We start from the raw sequence: 17,188 nt of genomic DNA, 5'->3' as shown, positions 1-17,188 counted from the left end.
TTGTATTAGTCCAGTGCTTGGTGTTGAAGGGATAGTTCCCCAAAAAGGATCATCATCACAGTTTTTTCTCTTTCTTGAAAACTTGACTGCTGACATGTACCATGTCTTGGGATTTTATTAACAGTGGACTACTTAACAAAATACTAAAAGAACGTTTTGTCAACTAGCGCTTTCATTTGGGCCTAAGATTGTTAATTCCGGACTTTGACTGTCTGGTAGTTTACTTTGTCTCTTGCTTTTCTGTAGCAAAGCAACAGCAGCCCTCATTGTAATGAGTGAGTACTGGGGATTTGGCATTCTCTAGTGGGCCAGCTAATATTCTCCCAGCGCTAAAAGTGCCCCACAAGTAAGAGAGAAACTAGAAATTCCCCACTGTAGAATTACAGAGAGCTTTCAGATTTAGCGTGCCTGTGTCAATGAAGGGTGTTTTTCTTTCCTAAATCAATCTCCCGGGGACAAAAAATGGATTGAGACCTGAAACGTGAGACCTGATAGGCGTCCACTTTCACTGTAGGGGAGAGGGTGTGTGTGTGTGCGTGCTTGTGTGTGTGTTTGTGTGTGTGTGTGGCACATGTGATCAGTATCAACAACAGCCGTAGCAGCAGTAGTCGCTGTGAGTGTGTGTTTCTGTGTGTGCGCGCCTGCCTGCTTCCTCCCTCCTCCGGCTGTTGGCTCTCCCTGATACAGTGTAACTCAATCTGTGCCACCACACACACACACACACACACCACACCACACTATGGGGGCTGCGCCAGGACTGAGCCGGGCCAAATAGGGCTGAACAGGGCCAGGGAGCAGGCCATGAGTTCACCACCCACTACCCACCTGCCACACACACACACACACACGAACACACATACTCTGCACGGCACAGGCTCTCATTGTAAGCAGTGACAAGATGACGCTGGTTAAGTGGCTCCTCTCTCTTCCCTGGGCCTGCTTTTCCCACTGTAACTGTGGGATGGAGAGGGTGGTGAAGGACCCCTACTGGTTAAGTGGGTAAACTCGCACAGCCTTGACATCTGTGCTGAGGGAGGGAGGGGGGGAGGGGGAGGGGAAGGTGGAGAGGGGAATGAGAGCGAGAGAGAGACAGAGAGAGTGTGAGAGAGGGAGATAGAGAAAGAGAGAGGGGAGTGAGAGAGTACAGCCCATGCAGGCATTGAGCCGGTTGTGGAGAAGGAGGGAAAATGCCTTGCTTTGTGGAGAGAATTCTTCCAGAGCAGGAGGGAGAGGTGAGACATAACACAGAGGGCGGTCTCCTGCCAGGTAAGACTCTCTCTCTCTCTTTCTCTCTCACACACACAACACTCTCTCACAGACACTGGGGGTAAAGATATGTTGAGGTACACAGGTCTGGTACTGGTGGCTGTCAGAGTGAGGCACGCATGTGTAGTGACGGGAGGGGGGAGGCTGCGCGCGCGCGTGTGTGTGTGTGTTTTTTTTTGTTTTCAAGTTGTTATAAAGATTCTTAATGTATATGTTAGACTATGTAAGACCTGTGTATTTCAACAACAAAGAGTATTTTCAGAAATGGCCAAAAGTGATTGAAGTGATGGAATGTGACTGGGTTAAGAAACATTTGGCGATAAATGTTTGATGTTTAGTCAGTGTTACCTCTGTATTCCACAGGTGTACTTCTAACTAGGTTACACTGTTTAACTTTTTCAAGGATTACATACAGTTTACGTAGCCAATAGTTATCATTTACATTCATTAATAATGAAAGAATGTTTGCAGTTTTCAGCAACAATCACAGACTATTGGGACACAATAACCAAAAAATCAAGAATTTTGCGACAATGTTTGCTGAGCTAAAGTGAGAGACTTGTGCTGTTGGGCTAGATGTTTCACTGTGTTTAGATACTGATGTACGGAGGAAAGTTTGTCAACGGAGGGATTTTCTACAGCTTCGGGTGCAAACAGTGTCTGTGGAGAGGTTGAAGGACTCCTTTCTTTCTGTCCCTACAGACAAATATATCCTCTTCTAGTACAATAAAATGTTCCCCTTTTGGTTACATAAATACTGGGTCTGTGAACCTAAACAGATTTGCATGTGGCCCTCTCGTTCTCCTCTCTCTCTCTCTCTATCTCTATATTTTCTCTCTCTCTCTCTCTCTCTCTTTCTTTACTCTCTCCCCCCTCTCTCTCTCCCTCTCACTCTGTCGCTTTCTCTCTCTTTCTCTCTTTCCCTCTCTCTCTTTATCTCTGTCTTTTCACACACACTACATGGGCCTGACATCCCTTGACGAGGCCCTCACTCGACGAGGCCCTCAGAAAAGAAACAAGAGACAGAAGTTTGTTGGCTTTTATTTTCCCAATGGTTGTTTATTTGTTTTGATAAGAAAGCAAACAGGCTGAAGGTGAAGTCACACAATTTCATTTGTCTTGCGTTACCGTGGCGATGTGGCAACCGTTCTTGCGTCCCAGGAGGACTGCTATGGTTGCAGCTTGTGTGTGTGTGTGAGAGGTTTTACTAAGCAGATATTTCCCCCTCTGTTTTCACTCTGACCCGGTAGGAGATTGATGACTGAATTGTGGAGTACATGTTAACAGTAACTGGTGATTTATAGAAATACTTAGGGGAAGTGAGGCCGCACAGACTGGAAGGAAAAAGATAAAGCCTTTTTAAGTTAATGCAAAAATATAGCCTTTTAAGTAATAATTGCTGTTACTACTGATGAACCAGGGTGGGCTAGAGGTTTGAGGTGAAGTATGTGTGTGAGAACCAATCTCTAAGGCTACTCTGTTGAACAGAAGTCGCAGTTTGGTCCTTTCTCATTTGACAATTTTACCTCATTTTCACTTTTTAATATCTGTCTCTGTGCAATTTGCTTCAAACTAAAACCATTCAATTTTTGGTGTACCAGTCAACTACAGTAGAAAGCTTTTGGATGAACTACTGTACTACAACAAGTGTGCTCCTATTGATGTGTGGAAAGCTGCATAGCTACAATCCGTCACAAAACCTGCATGCAATTTCGGAGGAATCAGGCTCTTTCCTCCTTTTGGCTCTTGAATCCCCCAGATATTATCTTCTTGGGGAAATATGCTACTATTCAAGTACTGTTTAAAGATTCAGACCACTTGAATGTGCTCTACAGTTAGATTTTTTTTATTTTATTCTTCCTTTTGTGGAGTAAGGAAAAGTGCTTACCTAGGAAGAGGGATGTCTTTTATTTTTTCAAGCCACCTTTTAGACTGAGTGAAATGTTTCCCCCAGTTCGCTCACGGACAACTTTATTTCTTACCAGGGATTTAACACTCACTCAGTCCCCCCATAAATACAGCGTCCCTCGGCCCTTAGCTAACCATAACTCATCCCGCTAACTCTCTGGCTAACTAAACTCAAATAGCAGAGTGGAGCTTGTTTGTATTTTTCTCTTTCTCTTTCTCTCTCTCTCTCTCTCTCTCTCTCTCTCTCTCTCTCTCTCTCTCTCTCAGCTGACTAGTAAGGTGCAGAATCTCTCTGACTACTATCGTCTCAACAGTTGGCCTTCTGCTGCTGCTCTGATATCTTTGGCCCCACTTGTGGACCAGGTTTTTCGGAGAAAATGCACATTTGAACAAGAGCCAATGCAATCTCCTCGAGGCTATTTAGAGTGAACCTAATGCTCAAGGAATGAACGTGACAACACAGGAGAAATATGGACGTCGTCTTTACATGTCGTGACCCAGCTCAGACCTAAAAAAGCCTGAGGAAAATCTTTGATATCTCTCAATGAAGATCTCTTTGTATGAAGCAAAGTTGAGTTGAGATCCTTGCTTTCTAGGCACCTGTTGAAGGCCCCAGTCCATGGAGTGGCGGAGGCAGTTGAGAAACATATACTTAGCTGCCAGTTGCTATTTAGGCCTGTCTTCCTGACAGTCATCCTGAAAATCAGTTGAAATCATACGAGCGGAGAAATTCAGAGTACAGTAGAAATGTTTACTGATCTCGTGCTGATCGACAGGTTGGAAGAGACATCGTTTTTCGCCGAGCTGCTGAATTGGTTATGATCTTCTCTGCCTGTATCTTCTGTTCTCAGCCGTTAGTCCCACCGGTTGTGCAAGAGCTGACACTGACAACTCCTCATGCATCTGAAGGCCTCTTTAAAGTCAACATCGCACATTTTGATGTCTCGTGGCGGCTCCTCGTGTTTTGTTGTATTTGCGTCTGAAAACAGGGGCTTGCTTGGAGAAATTCCCCTCAGTGGCACGGGGAGGTAGTTCCCTTTCTGTCTCACTCTCCTCCTCTCCTCTGCACTGTCCTTCTCTTTTTGATCTCACCATCAAATCTTTCCTCCTTTCTTATGACTGACACTCGCTGGAGAGCGGCTTGTGAAATGCGCTCGGGGAAGAAGACGTTTGAGAAAATGCGCCCAAGCAAGCCATCACCTTTGATAAAGACGCGGATTCCAACAGGGGAGGAAAAAAATGAACATTGTTAGTAATGAAAATGCCATCCGAGAAGGCAGCACTCCTCTCATCTCAACCGATTACATTAACCGTGTACACACAGAGTCAGTTGCACTTTGACAACATTTGGAAAATAATCAATTCAAGTATAGGCCTAGATATCAACACATAAGAAATCATCTATAATGTTGAAATAGTTTAAAATCAAAATGTTCATTATATAATATTTAATGTGACTCGTAGTTGATATGTCTGTGTTTTGGAGCATTGAGCGAATGGCTCCTAGGCAGTGTGGTGAGGTAACTCCGGGCCGTGCTTACCGGGCTCCACAGTTTGGCGGAGACCCCGGGGATTGATGTCTGTGGACCTGTGGGATCCTACTGTACCTTTATTACACATCAGCTGGGTACCAAACTAATTTGATAAAATGCCACTTAATCGCTGGCACACCGTCAACTGTGTCACTGGCTGGTAAACTGACTGGCACGGCACTCGAGTGCGTATCGCACAAGAAGGAGGAAAAGAATGGAGGAGGGGGTGCAGGAGGAAAAGAGGAGAGCACCAGAGATGTTAGCTTTAGTAATTGCTACCTCCATGGAGGAGCAGGGGAGAGGACAGTGAGGCAAGCTTACAGAGAGGGCCCTGTGCACAGATAATAATGGGTTAGTATTGCAGCTCTGACAGTGTTAATCTTAGAGCGTGCAGAGCGTGTTTCTCTCTCTCTCTCTCTCTGTGTGTGTGTGTGTGTGTGTGTGTGTGTGTGTGTGTGTGTGTGTGTGTGTGTGTGTGTGTGTGTGTGTGTGTGTGTGTGTGTGTGTGTGTGTGTGTGTGTGGAGATAGGGTGCCTCTGATATTTACCCTGCTGGTAAGACTGTCAAGCCCACCTGACAACACAGTTTACCCACCCGGCTGTCACCCCCGCCTCTCCCTGCCACTGTAAGACACTTTCCAAGCGCTCCAGTACGTCCTCGCCCTCCTTCCACACAACGCAACTGTGCTGGGATCAGCTATCAGCACCCATACTCATCTTCCTCTCTTCCAGAGAGGGGGGAAGAAAGAAGAGAAGGGAGCACGGGCCAACTTCTTTGGCTTTTTCTTTCTTCTCTCTTTCTTTTCGTCTTCTATTTGAAGTTTGCGAGGCACTTGTTAAAGCCTGGCTGCATCCCGACACACTGAGAAAGGTTATGAATATGCATCAAGGCACCATATGGCTCCCCTAGCACTGGGACTAGGTGTGTCCAGAAGGTAGAGCGGGCGTTGATGCATTATTCGCCATTCAAATTACAGACGCCGGCGAGAATCCTGCAGGAAGTTAGAAGAACTAGTTCGACACCACTTTAGACAGGGTAGAGCGACTACAGTACCTACGGTACTGAATGGCGTGAAGCAACAGTAACGTAAAGCTGTGGATGAGCACAGTGGAGGGCCTCGGCTGCAATTCGGTCCTTTTTTTAACAGAGTTCCGACCTGTACACTGCCATCTGACACCAGTGTGATTAAAAGTGATATTTCTGACACGTTAGGATGCGCACGGGAAGTAACCTTCTCTAAAGCGTTCATTATTAGATGCATGACAGACCTGAATATTTATAAAATAGGCTTTAATAATTAATAACAGCAATCTGCTACCGTAATTCATCAGATTTGCACTTCAACGGAGTATCCATTTTCACTTTAAAATAATAATAAGAGGAATATTAATGCTGCAGAAATGTAAAACGGGCAGCTGTATAGCATTCAAACATGCAAGCTTCAATGTTCAGTTTTGAGGTGTTTTACATTTTTTGTATCTATAATTATTTATTCAACATTACGTTATAACCAACAGCACTATCCTTCTCAAGACCTATGTGTTTGATGCTTGACATTTTGTCAGTTGTTTCTGGTGAAAGAAGCAGATGATGTTGAGAAAATTCAGGAAACCAGGTGGGTTTTGGTGTAGAATGCAAAAGGAGTTGTTGTGGTTTTTATCAAAAGCATATTATTTGTTTGAGTCAGCTAGCAACACTTCCTTTTGTAGCCTATTCTGTTTCTTGGACCAAAATAGAAGGCTCTTTTTCTCTGTAAAGCAGCTTTATACCCGCCTCATGGTTTCACAGTCACTTTTTGTTTCAATGCAACTTTCAAATCCAACCAAGACACATGGTTCTTTCAACAAAACTCTCAAAGACATGACTCTTCTGTTTTAGGTGAAATAGAAACATTTAGTTCTTCTTTTACTTCCACCTCTAGTTTAGTTTTAACCTGTGTTTAACTATACAGTATTTTTTGTTGTTGAATTCTTTTACTCTACCTATTTGAGCTGAACTGTGTATACATGTTTCATGTGTGTAGAAGTGTCACTGTACATATTGGAGAGTGTGTGTGTCAGAGCCTGTGACGTGACCTACAGCCAGTAGTCAGCGGAGCATTTTGATTGGAGAGTACCATGCTGTCTAAGGACCTGCAGCCACCTCAGACACTCTCTCTCTCTCTCTCTCTCACTCTCACTCTCTCTCTCTCTCTCTCTCTCTCTCTCTCTCTCACTCTCTCTCTCACTCTCTCTCACTCTCTCTCACTATCTCTCTCACTCTCTCTCACTATCTCTCTCACTCTCTCTCTCTCTCTCTCACTCTCACTCTCTATGCCGACTGAAACGCACATACACACAACCACCATCCTCATGTCCATTGCAAGTACACACACTATCGAACCCCGTTTGTCTTTCTAACAACTGACAAACCCTAGCTGTGACTACACTCACCTCAGCCCCATGCTGTCAGAGGTAAATAAGAGTCAACATACTGCAGAGTTCACTGGGGGGACCGTCTCTCTTTAATATGCTCTCTGCATCCACACCTCAGGCCCCAAATTGGGAATTTCCACCATGAGACTTTCCACCAGTGTTTGGTCTACCGGCTCAGACTTTTGTGTTTCCTTAGTGAGGCCCAGAAAAGAGACTTAGGCCGTGCAAGCTTAAATGACAGGAATATCCATTCCCTTCAACCAAATATGATACTCATGATCTTACAAAGAAGGCTGTTTTTCTTTACCTAAATATCTTTGACTGCACTGTATGCGAAGGGAAAAATCTTTACTTTTTTTTTTACTGAAAGCGTAAAGGATAAATACCTTTCGCAGGCTTTCTTTTTACACGGCTTTCGCCTTTCAGATAGAGGCTACAGTAAAGCTACAGTAAAGCTACAGTAAAGGTCGTATCGTATATTTAGCTAGCTACCTGTGCTAGATGACATTTAGGGGGCACCTGTGATTCATTCCGCCGCACTTAAAATCCAAAAGAGGAAGAATCTGTCAAGCAGAGCAAATGCTTTAATGGTGGCCAGGGATCAATGTTGTCAGCGCAGGCATCCTATCTGGAAATGTACGCTTTTTGGTTAATGTCACCTCCTCCCTCTCTCACAGTCTCTCGTCTCAAGGAGATCGGCAGGAAATCTGATGTGAACAATCCGAAGGAGGCCGAATTTGAGGAAATTGCTTGAAAAACATTGACTTGCTCTCTCTCGAACACACACACGCACACATCAACGAGGCCCCTTCTATCTGAAAAACAAATTTGAAAAGTAACCTTGGAAATCAATTAAGCTGTCCCGGGAGCTGTAACGTTTCCTCGAGAAAGACCACCTCCCATTTCTCTCCTCCCCCCACACTCACACTGAGTTGGTACTGGCCATTAAAATGCTGCCATATGCAACGAAGGAGCTTTGTCATGTGCTCACTCAGTGTGGGCCTTTATTCATCATTTCTTTTAGCTGCAAAGTGCCTTATATGCTGTCAAAATGTCTTAAGAGTCTTGTTAAAGAAATGCCACAACTCATTTCAATGTAATGTTATTCATATGGCTGGTGTGAGAGGGGGCATGTCTGAACATCTAAACAGGCCTGTTTTTTAGGTTTCACATTAGGGGGTTATCTTGGAGGCCTTGTCATTGATTGACATTATCTGTCCTGACAGGGCCTCATATCAAGGTTAACCTCATGGACAAAAGCAAAGCGCCACCCGGACACACACACACACACACACACACACACACACACACACACACACACACACACACACACACACACACACACACACACACACACACACGCACACACGCACGCACGCCAAGGCCCTCTCCCCTCCGACTTCCTGTCCAATGGGTGTGTGAGAGAAAGAGAGCGAAGGTGTCCAGGCCTCATCTGCGTGTGCTGTGTACGTGCGTGTATGTTTGTGTGAGCGCGTGCGTATGTCCGTGCACACGCAGTGGAGATTTCCGCACTCTTAATTGATAACTAATGGAGCGGCTTGCGCGGGGTTTCCCCTAGAGGACAGGCCCTCCTGATGGCAGTGGTAGCGGTGGGGAGGGGGAAGAGACTGACTTACTCAGCAGTGTGGTGCCGGAACCCGGTAAATTAAATATATCCCCAAAGATAATGACTTGGAGTGACAGACACCAGTCTGTCTGGGGGGCCTCCCTCTCTCCCGACCTCTCCAGCCGTGTGCCCTCGCCGTGGAGAAGAGCCTGCACTAACCCCCACACGCTTTCCGCACACACACACACACACACACACACACACACACACACACACACACACACACACACACACTCCCCCTCACCCTCTCCCTTCCCACAAGCCTTTGCAACAAAAGCAAAAAAAGATCCCCGTGACTAAAATACAACTCAAGCAGTTAATCTGTACAGATATTAGCTCAAGGGCCCTCAAGTGGCGCACCGAGCTCGAGCCCCCTTCTTCCAGCATATTACCCACACTGCCCCGGTGCGGCTCGCCGTGGTGCCGACCGTCACACACTGCCGCCATGAGGGAGAGCCAGAGTCGTCGCCTCGCCCACGCTAATTTTGACTTCTTATTCGGTTGTTGCTTTTTATTTAGAGACTCTCGATTTGTGGTCTAGCTACCTGGAATACAGAGAAATTGTCTTCATTTGAAACTACAGTGCCGGCTGCTAGGACAAATGTTAAGTGCAATTTTAGAAAGGTACTGTAGATGTCAGTCTGCTACGCCACTAGCTGAGGAATCACCCTCTGCGGCAAACTGAATAAAAAGTTTGCTGTTTTGGTTCTTCTGTCAGAATGGCTCACGTCACCCACGTTATTTTCTTTGTCTGATAAACCGTTTGGCTCGTCTGTTTTTTGTTGTAGAAAATGTCTGTAATTACCATTTGTGATCGAGCCAGAGGGCATATTTGTCCTCCCAAAAATGCAACGTTACTGCCTGATTGCACCCAAGTTCAACGTCTTTCCCCTTCCGTTTGCACTCAAGATATACATTGTTTTCCGTATCCCTTGTCCTGTATCCCGAGAGAGTGTGTGGGTGTGTCGTGACTCGTGTGTGTGTGTGTGTGTGTGTGTGTGTGTGTGTGTGTGCGCTTCTGTGTGTGTGTGCACGTTTCTGTCTGCGTGCATACGTGTGTATGTGTCTTTGTTTATGTTTGCGGCAGGCTGGCGATACAGGGTGAGTATTGGGCGCATGGCTGGGGGGCTGCAGTGTGATAACAGCCCAGGGGTAGTGCTGCTGTGAAGTCCAAACGGGTCCCTCAAGGTCAGTCCCTAAAAGACATCACGCAACATGCAAGGTCACATCCTAGACTAAAAGCAATAAGTGCTTTATTGATAGAAAAAAAGACAGCAAGCAAGCAGATGTGCAACCAACTGATTAATAATAAAATAGATTTGTGAGAGAGCGCTACCGAGAGAAAGAGAAAGAGAGAGAGGAAGAGCGAGAGACAGGGCGGGAGGGAGAGCTTTGTCCTGTGTGTGTATGCGTGTGTGTGTGTGTGTGTGTGTGTGTGTGTGTGTGTGTGTGTGTGTGTGTGTGTGTGTGTGTGTGTGTGTGTGTGTGTGTGTGTGTGTGTGTGTGTGTGTGTGAGACTGTATGTGCTTGTGCTTTGTTCATTTTTCTCTAAAATAGCATTTAGTAAACTCTGGGTGGTTATTGTATTGACCTGTCGTGTATCTTTGAAGTAAAAGATTGATCCTGCAGTGGAATCTAAACAAGAAAAAAATCCATTTGACTCCAGTGGTTAAAAAAGAACAGAATGTGACACATTAGTGCTCATGGCAGTTTTCCTGGTGCACGACCTTTCCTTTTTAAGGTCATCGCAATGTTTTGCGTAATTTTTTGCTAAGTGAGTGCTGCCTGAAAGGCCATTGGGAGGCAGAGACCTTGTGTTTTCCGTTTACACATAGTTTTGTTTGACAAGGGAGACAAATCTCATGGAGTTTTTCCATGTATCTGCCTCTTGGAACAAAAGTGTGTTTTGTGCTGGGCTAACTATTGTTGGATTATGAAAATGAGCTGAGGACAGTAGTGCATACAAGTCATCTCTTTTGCGTCCTTTTATCTTTTATTTTCTCTCACTCCCTCTAACACAGCCTGGCAAACCTGCCTAGCTGAGTGACTGCCTGAATAAGTGAGTGGCAGATATCAGGTGGTGGGGAAAGCTCAGCCCTACCAACCTGTTTCTTCTACGCCAGGACCCCAGAGGAGAAGAATGCTGGGAAAATTCCATCTGCCCTCCCCCCTCTCTTCCTCTTCCCCCAGAGCAATCACCCTGTGATCCCCCATCCCCGCCTCACCCCCTCAACCCCTCTGGTACAGTACATCCCCTTCATCCACCTATATCCCCTCCTACATAAACTTCTCTCTCTCCTGTCCCCCCTCTCTCCCTCTCTCTCTCCCGCTCTCTTGAATAGTTGGCAATGGCATTGTTTTTAATCATCAGAACCTCCGAAATTATTATTATCGCTTCTGATGCGGCAATTAAAACTTCAGGTCAGAGGCACAACGAGCGGTGATCAGCAGCCGAGCCGAGAAGTTTTAATTAGACGATCAGAACCATTAATGCACAAAAAAAAGGTGTGCGCTGGGAAATTAACGGGAACGTCTTAATCAGGGTTAGTGACTCCGAAGAGGAGTCAAGTGAACAGAGAGCAAAAAACAAATCATTTCCGCACCACTGGGACAAAACTCAATTAAATATGCATGCAGAAAATGGAAATTTGGAGCTTCGGCAGCACTGCACTGTTGGGGAAACTGTGGCAAAATCTCGCGGCGGAGGTCGCAGACCTGCTTATTGTTATTCTTGTGTAATAAAAATGAAAGAGGGGCCAGATGCAGGGGCCAGGTCTGGGTGCTGTGGCGTGTTTGTCCATCAGTGGCTTCTTTCTGCCTGGCTTCCCTGGGCTGCGGCAGCTCACCTTCGGCCGTGCGAGAGGAGAGAGAGAGAGAGAGAGAGAGAGCGGGGGGAAACGCTCTCTTCCTGAAAGCTGTAAATTAGCAAAAATAAAAACCAGAGGACTGTTTTTGTGTTAAGGTGCGTGTGTGTTTGTGACTGTGTGTGTGTGTGTGTGTGTGTGTGTGTGTGTGTGTGTGTGTGTGTGTGTGTGTGTGTGTGTGTGTGTGTGTGTGTGTGTGTGTGTGTGTGTGTGTGTGTATCGCACAATGCATTCAGACCCCCTCCCCACACCACCCTGGAGAAACAGAGACACAAAAGGCTCACTCAGCCACACACCGGGAGTTCGGGCCTTGTCGATTAATCTGCCTGAGGTTTGCAAAGTTCTAACTGGTCTTTTTTTCCCAGGAGCTAAAAAACTGGGTTACATATTGAAAAATAATCCCGAGCTGTTCAGTCTTTTCCCAGGCCAGTTTTGGATTAATTAAGTTCAAATATTACCAAGGTTTTGTCCCTGTGTCAGTCAAGATGTTGGAACCCAGCAGGAACCTACCAAAACTCCTGTGCCAATGTTTGATTATACCTAAGGAGATAAGCTCCAGTTTTACAGGTCATATCTACTCTTCTCAGACTGGTTCTTAAGTATATCCTCCATACAAATGTACAAGGCAGCATGTAATCCTTTATTTTGCAATACAATACATCGTTGGAGTGAGCCATATTCTTACCTAGACTTCCTATTGACCCTTTATAGAACATATTAGCTGTATAGTAGTTAGATCTCTTCCAGTACTATAGATAAGAAATAAGCCAACATTTTGGTCAGCTCCCCATGTGTAATGTGTACCCCTCTTGTCTGTGTGGCAGAAAGAGACAGAGACCTGACCCTGCCAATCCAGGCAGCCATTCACGCCCCCATGTCAACATCTCTGTCTCTCTCTCTCTGTCTCTCTCTCTCTCTCTCTCTCTCTCTCTCTCTCTTCTCTCTCTGTGTCTCCTCTCTTACTCTCTCTGTCTCCTCTCTCTCTGTCTCTTCTCTCTCTCTCTGTCTCTTCTCTGTCTCCTCTATCTCTTCTGTCTCTCTCTCTGTCTCCTCTCTCTCTCTCTCCGTCTCCTCTCTCTCTCTCGCTCTCTCTCTCCCTCTCTCTCTGTCTCCTCTCTCTCTCCCCTCTCTCTGTCTCCTCTATCTCTCTCTCTGTCTCTCTGTCTCCTCTCTGTCTCTCTGTCTCCTCTATCTCTCTCCCTCTGTCTCTGTCTCCTCTCTCTCTCTCTCGCTCTCTCTGTCTCCTCTCTCTCTGTCTCCTCTCTCTCTATCTCCTCTCTCTCTGTCTCCTCTCTCTCTCTATCTCCTCTCTCTCTCTATCTCCTCTCTCTCTGTGTCTCCTCTCTCTCTGTCTCCTCTCTCTTTCTATCCTCTCTCTCTCGCTCCCTCTCTCTGTCTCCTCTCTCTCTGTCTCCTCTCTCTCTCTCTTGCGCTCTGGCAGCCTTTTTTACAGTCGTTGCACGTACATGCAAATAATGCACTTCCAACAGCGTTATTAGGATTTGAAACACCACTTGATTGGGCATGATATCATTCTGGCACGTAAACAGAGGGGCTCGGCATCAAAAAGACACAACAAGACACGCCGGGGTTCGGAGAGCTCAGTGCCGAGAGTAGATTTGAACGTGAGCCCTGTGTTGCATGTAGTCATCCAGTTCTGAGAAGAAACAGGGCTTACAAATTGCTTTGATGCACATCTTCTTGACTTGAAAAAGAACCCCTGTCCCAGTACAAATAAGTGGATGCGTTCAAAAATAGTTTCTTGACTTTTTCGTCAGGTTTTGGCCTTATACAGTCAGCGTAGCCCCGCTGTCTCAGCCCTGCACAGTTTCCAGTAAAAAATCTTGTCACAGTTACAGTAAACAGTAGGAAACATACGTTTCATTTGGTAGTGCTCCGATTCAACTCTTATTTGTCTTCCCGAGCTCTTAGTGTTTTGTGCGACCGAGGTGTGTGGCTTTGACAATTAGCAGTCTATTCTAAAACAGAGGAGCGATGCATCCAGTCTTGTTTTTCTCCCTGATATTCATTAATGGCTGAGATTGCTTACTGGACTCCTGGGAAGGGGGAGTCGGCCCCAAAGGAAAAAGTTGTTCTTTCATGTAGGTCCCCACTGATTTTATCTCATTGTATGCTGTCATGCACACAAACGACGTGAGGCCAGTGTAACCATAGCAATCCCTGTTGTAAGCAGTGGCAAAAGCTGCTGCGTGTGGACAAGCGTTCTCTACACTGAAAACAGCAAGTTGTACTGTAAAGTCCCCAGGCCACTCCAATCCACAAAGACTCTTAATTTCCAGTTGGATTCCCAATCTCTTCCCGTAGATATTTCGGTCTTTTAATAAAGGTCTCCATATGTATTGTATTAACCGCATAGTTTTTTTAGACCATATCTAGTAATTAAAACGTTCAGAAGATTTAGTGTGAAGCCTATTGTGCTTCTCAATCAGTAGCCGTTTACCCCAGGAGTTGAGCTCTATATTGTTGGGGAAAAATGTACATAAATAGTCACTAATGGAAAGAAACAACTCGGCAGGGGTCATTTCCTACAAGGTGCAGGAGATTGCGATGCAAAGGAAATCGGTAGTTAAAGCATGAAATACTGAGCACAGTAAACAGAAAAATGACCTCCACTGCAACGCCCAAATGACCTCAATCTTCCTTCGGAGGGGTGTTTCTGAAAAAATACCCGAACATTTATGTCTTCCACTTCCTAATAGTTTTTCCAGCTGATTTTTTTTCAAAATTGCTGTCCTCTAAAAATGTGACCTTTTCACCCCGGCCCGCAATTGTCTAACACAAAATTGTACAGTAATGTGCCACTGATATACGGCGAGCTCAAGACTGCACATAATTCCACAAGTCATTGTTTCAAAAAAGGAAGTCCACAATGTAAATAAAGTAACTGAGAAAGCATGTGTGGTGGGCAGCACTGGGTGCATTGTATACTGGCGAGGTAATATCTGTAAACTCACTCACACTAGGGCTGTGTTCCAAATGGCTCCCTATTCCCTGTATAGTGCACTACCTTTGACCAGGAAACTGGTGCCATTTGGGAGGTAGCCACAATGTGTCTTCTAATGACAAAAATGAAAAAAAGGATTTTATGCGCTGTCTGTGATTTGCATAATGCCAGCAATGGCTCACGCATAATTGTGCTTGATCTTCGCTTTATGGCCGAGATTAAATGAAGAAGCCTATACTAGTTTTGACTTTGCTGATAAATACTTTATTGAGGGAAAATGTACTTTCTACGACTGATATGTGGTTGCTCACCTAGCTATCTTAAGATGAATGCACTAACTGTACGTCGCTCTGGATAAGAGCGTCTGCTAAATGACTAAAATGTAAATGTAAATATACACAGTTTTATACAAAGTCAATTGAAATATAACTTTTTTTCCTCTCCCATAGTAATATCTTATTTTTTCCTCAACAAAAATAGCATGCCTAGTAAAGTACAATGTATTGATAATGATAGTGACAGACTTTTGAGTGAAGAGAAATACAGCTTCAGTATTTGGTACAAAGAATACAACTTCAAGTGCATGACACTGCAGAAGATTTGGCCTTCTCCTCCTTGTTTATGTCAATTGAAACATTGACAACTTTGAAGAGTTGGGCACCAAACTAGCCCTGGTGGTCTTTTTAAAATGGCAGGAAATAATTCCAAAAGTGATTAAGATGATGTACAGCATATTATTCACTAACTTCTAAGCTTTGCCCATGATATAAGTTATTTACAACATGATAAAGATCTGGACTTGATTTTTTTTGCCTGGAACATCTGCTCAAGGTGAACTATGGTGGCTCTTTTCATCAAGTGAAAGGTAACAGTGTGCAGTTTCTGCCCTAAAAAGGCAGCTCTTAATATGGAATGCTAGAGGCAGCTGCACTTGCTTTAGCCGAGGACATGTTTTAAAGATTGCCTGGGCTAGGTGAAATAATGCCACCCACTCCTACCCCTAACAGTTACTCTGTCACTGTTATTGTTCAGTGGAGCTTCTATAGAGAAATAGAGATTATACTGTATCTCTCAGTTTACAACGTGTGTTTTCACCACGGAAACAATAACAAACAATTTTGGTAAACATACAGTGCATTCGGAAATCATTCAGACCCCTTGACTTTTTCCCCCAAAAATGTACATTACAGCCTTATTCTAAAATGGATTAAATAGTTTTTTCCCCTTCATCAATCTACACACAATATCCCAAAATGACAAAGCAAAACGGGTTTATAGACATTTTTGCAAATGTATTAAAAATAAACTAAAATATAACATTTCCATAAGTATTCAGACCCTTTACTTTGTTGAAGCACCTTTGGCAGCGATTACAAGCCTCGAGTCTTCATGGGTATGACACTGCAAGCTTGGCACGCCTGTATTTGGGGAGTTTCTCCTATTCTTCTCTGCAGGTCCTCTCAAGCTCTGTCAGATAGGATGGGAAGCGTCGCTGCACAGCTATTTTCAGGTCTCCAGAGATGTTGTTTCTCATGGTCTCAGTCTTTAGGTGCCTTTTGGCAAACTCCAAGCGGGCTGTCATGTGCCCTTTACTGAGGAATGGCTTCCGTCTGACCACTCTACCATAAAGGCCTGATTGGTAAAGTGCTGCAGAGAATGTTGTCCTTCTGGAAGGTTCTCCCATCTCCACAGAGGAACTCTGTAGCTCTGTCAGAGTGACCATTGGGTTATTGGTCACCTCCCTGACCAAGGCCCTTCTGCCCCGATTGCTCAGTTTGGCCGGGCGGCCAGCTCTAGGAAGAGTCTTGGTGGTTCCAAACTTCTGCCACTGTGTTCTTGGGGACCTTCAATGCTGCAAACATTTTTTGGTACCCTTCCCCAGATCTGTGCCTCGACACAATCCTGTCTCTGAGCTCTACGGACAATTGCTTCGACCTCATGGCTTGGTTTTTGCTCTGACATGCACTGTCAACTGTGGGACCTTATATAGACAGGTGTATGTCTTTCCAAATCATGTCCAATAAATTTAATTTACCACAGGTGAACTCCAATCAAGTTGTAGAAACATCTCAAGGATGATTATTGGAAACTTGATGCACCTGAGCTGAATTTCGAGTCTCAGAGCAAAGGGGTTGAATACTTACGTAAAAAAATCAAAACATTTCTAAAAACCTGTTTTTGCTTTGTCATTATGGGGTATTGTGTGTAGATTGATGAGGAAAAACATAAATTGAATCCATTTTAGAATAAGGCTGTAACATAACAAAATGTGGAAAAAGTCAAGGGGTCTGAATACTTTCCGAATACACTGTATATTTGAGTGGACGAGAGTATTTTCAACATACTTGTTGTCATGTTGGCTATGGATTCACCTGCAGAATGAAAAAAATGTAAACTATACATCTAATCAGCAACAAATGCATGTAAATGTATTTTAATTCATATTTGTCGTTTTCATGACTAGTGCACCTACCGCCTTACCAGTAATATTGTTTGATTACAGCCAACAACACAAAGCCACAGGCAGCAGCAGTGCAGCCTACTGAGAGCAGAGGAGAGGACCACTATACCAGGACCTCTACACCAGGCGGTGTCATAGAAAGGCCCTAAAA

The 17,188-nt window shown here is 44.7% G+C and overlaps 1 protein-coding gene across 10 annotated transcripts in view; it reads left to right on the top strand.

Moving 5' to 3' along the window:
- The window catches only part of casz1 (castor zinc finger 1), a 264,348-nt gene that overhangs the window by 205,701 nt on the left and 41,459 nt on the right, over window positions 1-17,188 (top strand). For 7 of the 10 annotated variants that reach the window (XM_014145817.2, XM_014145822.2, XM_014145814.2 and 4 more), the window contains exon 1: window positions 1,066-1,266. The exons of the other annotated variants lie outside the window; for them this stretch is intronic. In XM_014145817.2, coding sequence (XP_014001292.1) covers window positions 1,188-1,266 — 79 coding nt within the window. In that variant the 5' untranslated portion in view covers window positions 1,066-1,187. Of the gene's footprint in view, window positions 1-1,065; window positions 1,267-17,188 lie in introns of those variants that run through there. 10 annotated transcript variants of the gene reach the window in all.

Source organism: Salmo salar, chromosome ssa15 (genome assembly GCF_905237065.1).
Source record: "Salmo salar chromosome ssa15, Ssal_v3.1, whole genome shotgun sequence".
Classification (NCBI taxonomy): domain Eukaryota; kingdom Metazoa; phylum Chordata; class Actinopteri; order Salmoniformes; family Salmonidae; genus Salmo; species Salmo salar.
Note: the sequence above shows the minus strand (reverse complement) of the source record. Positions and strands in the feature narration are given on the sequence as shown.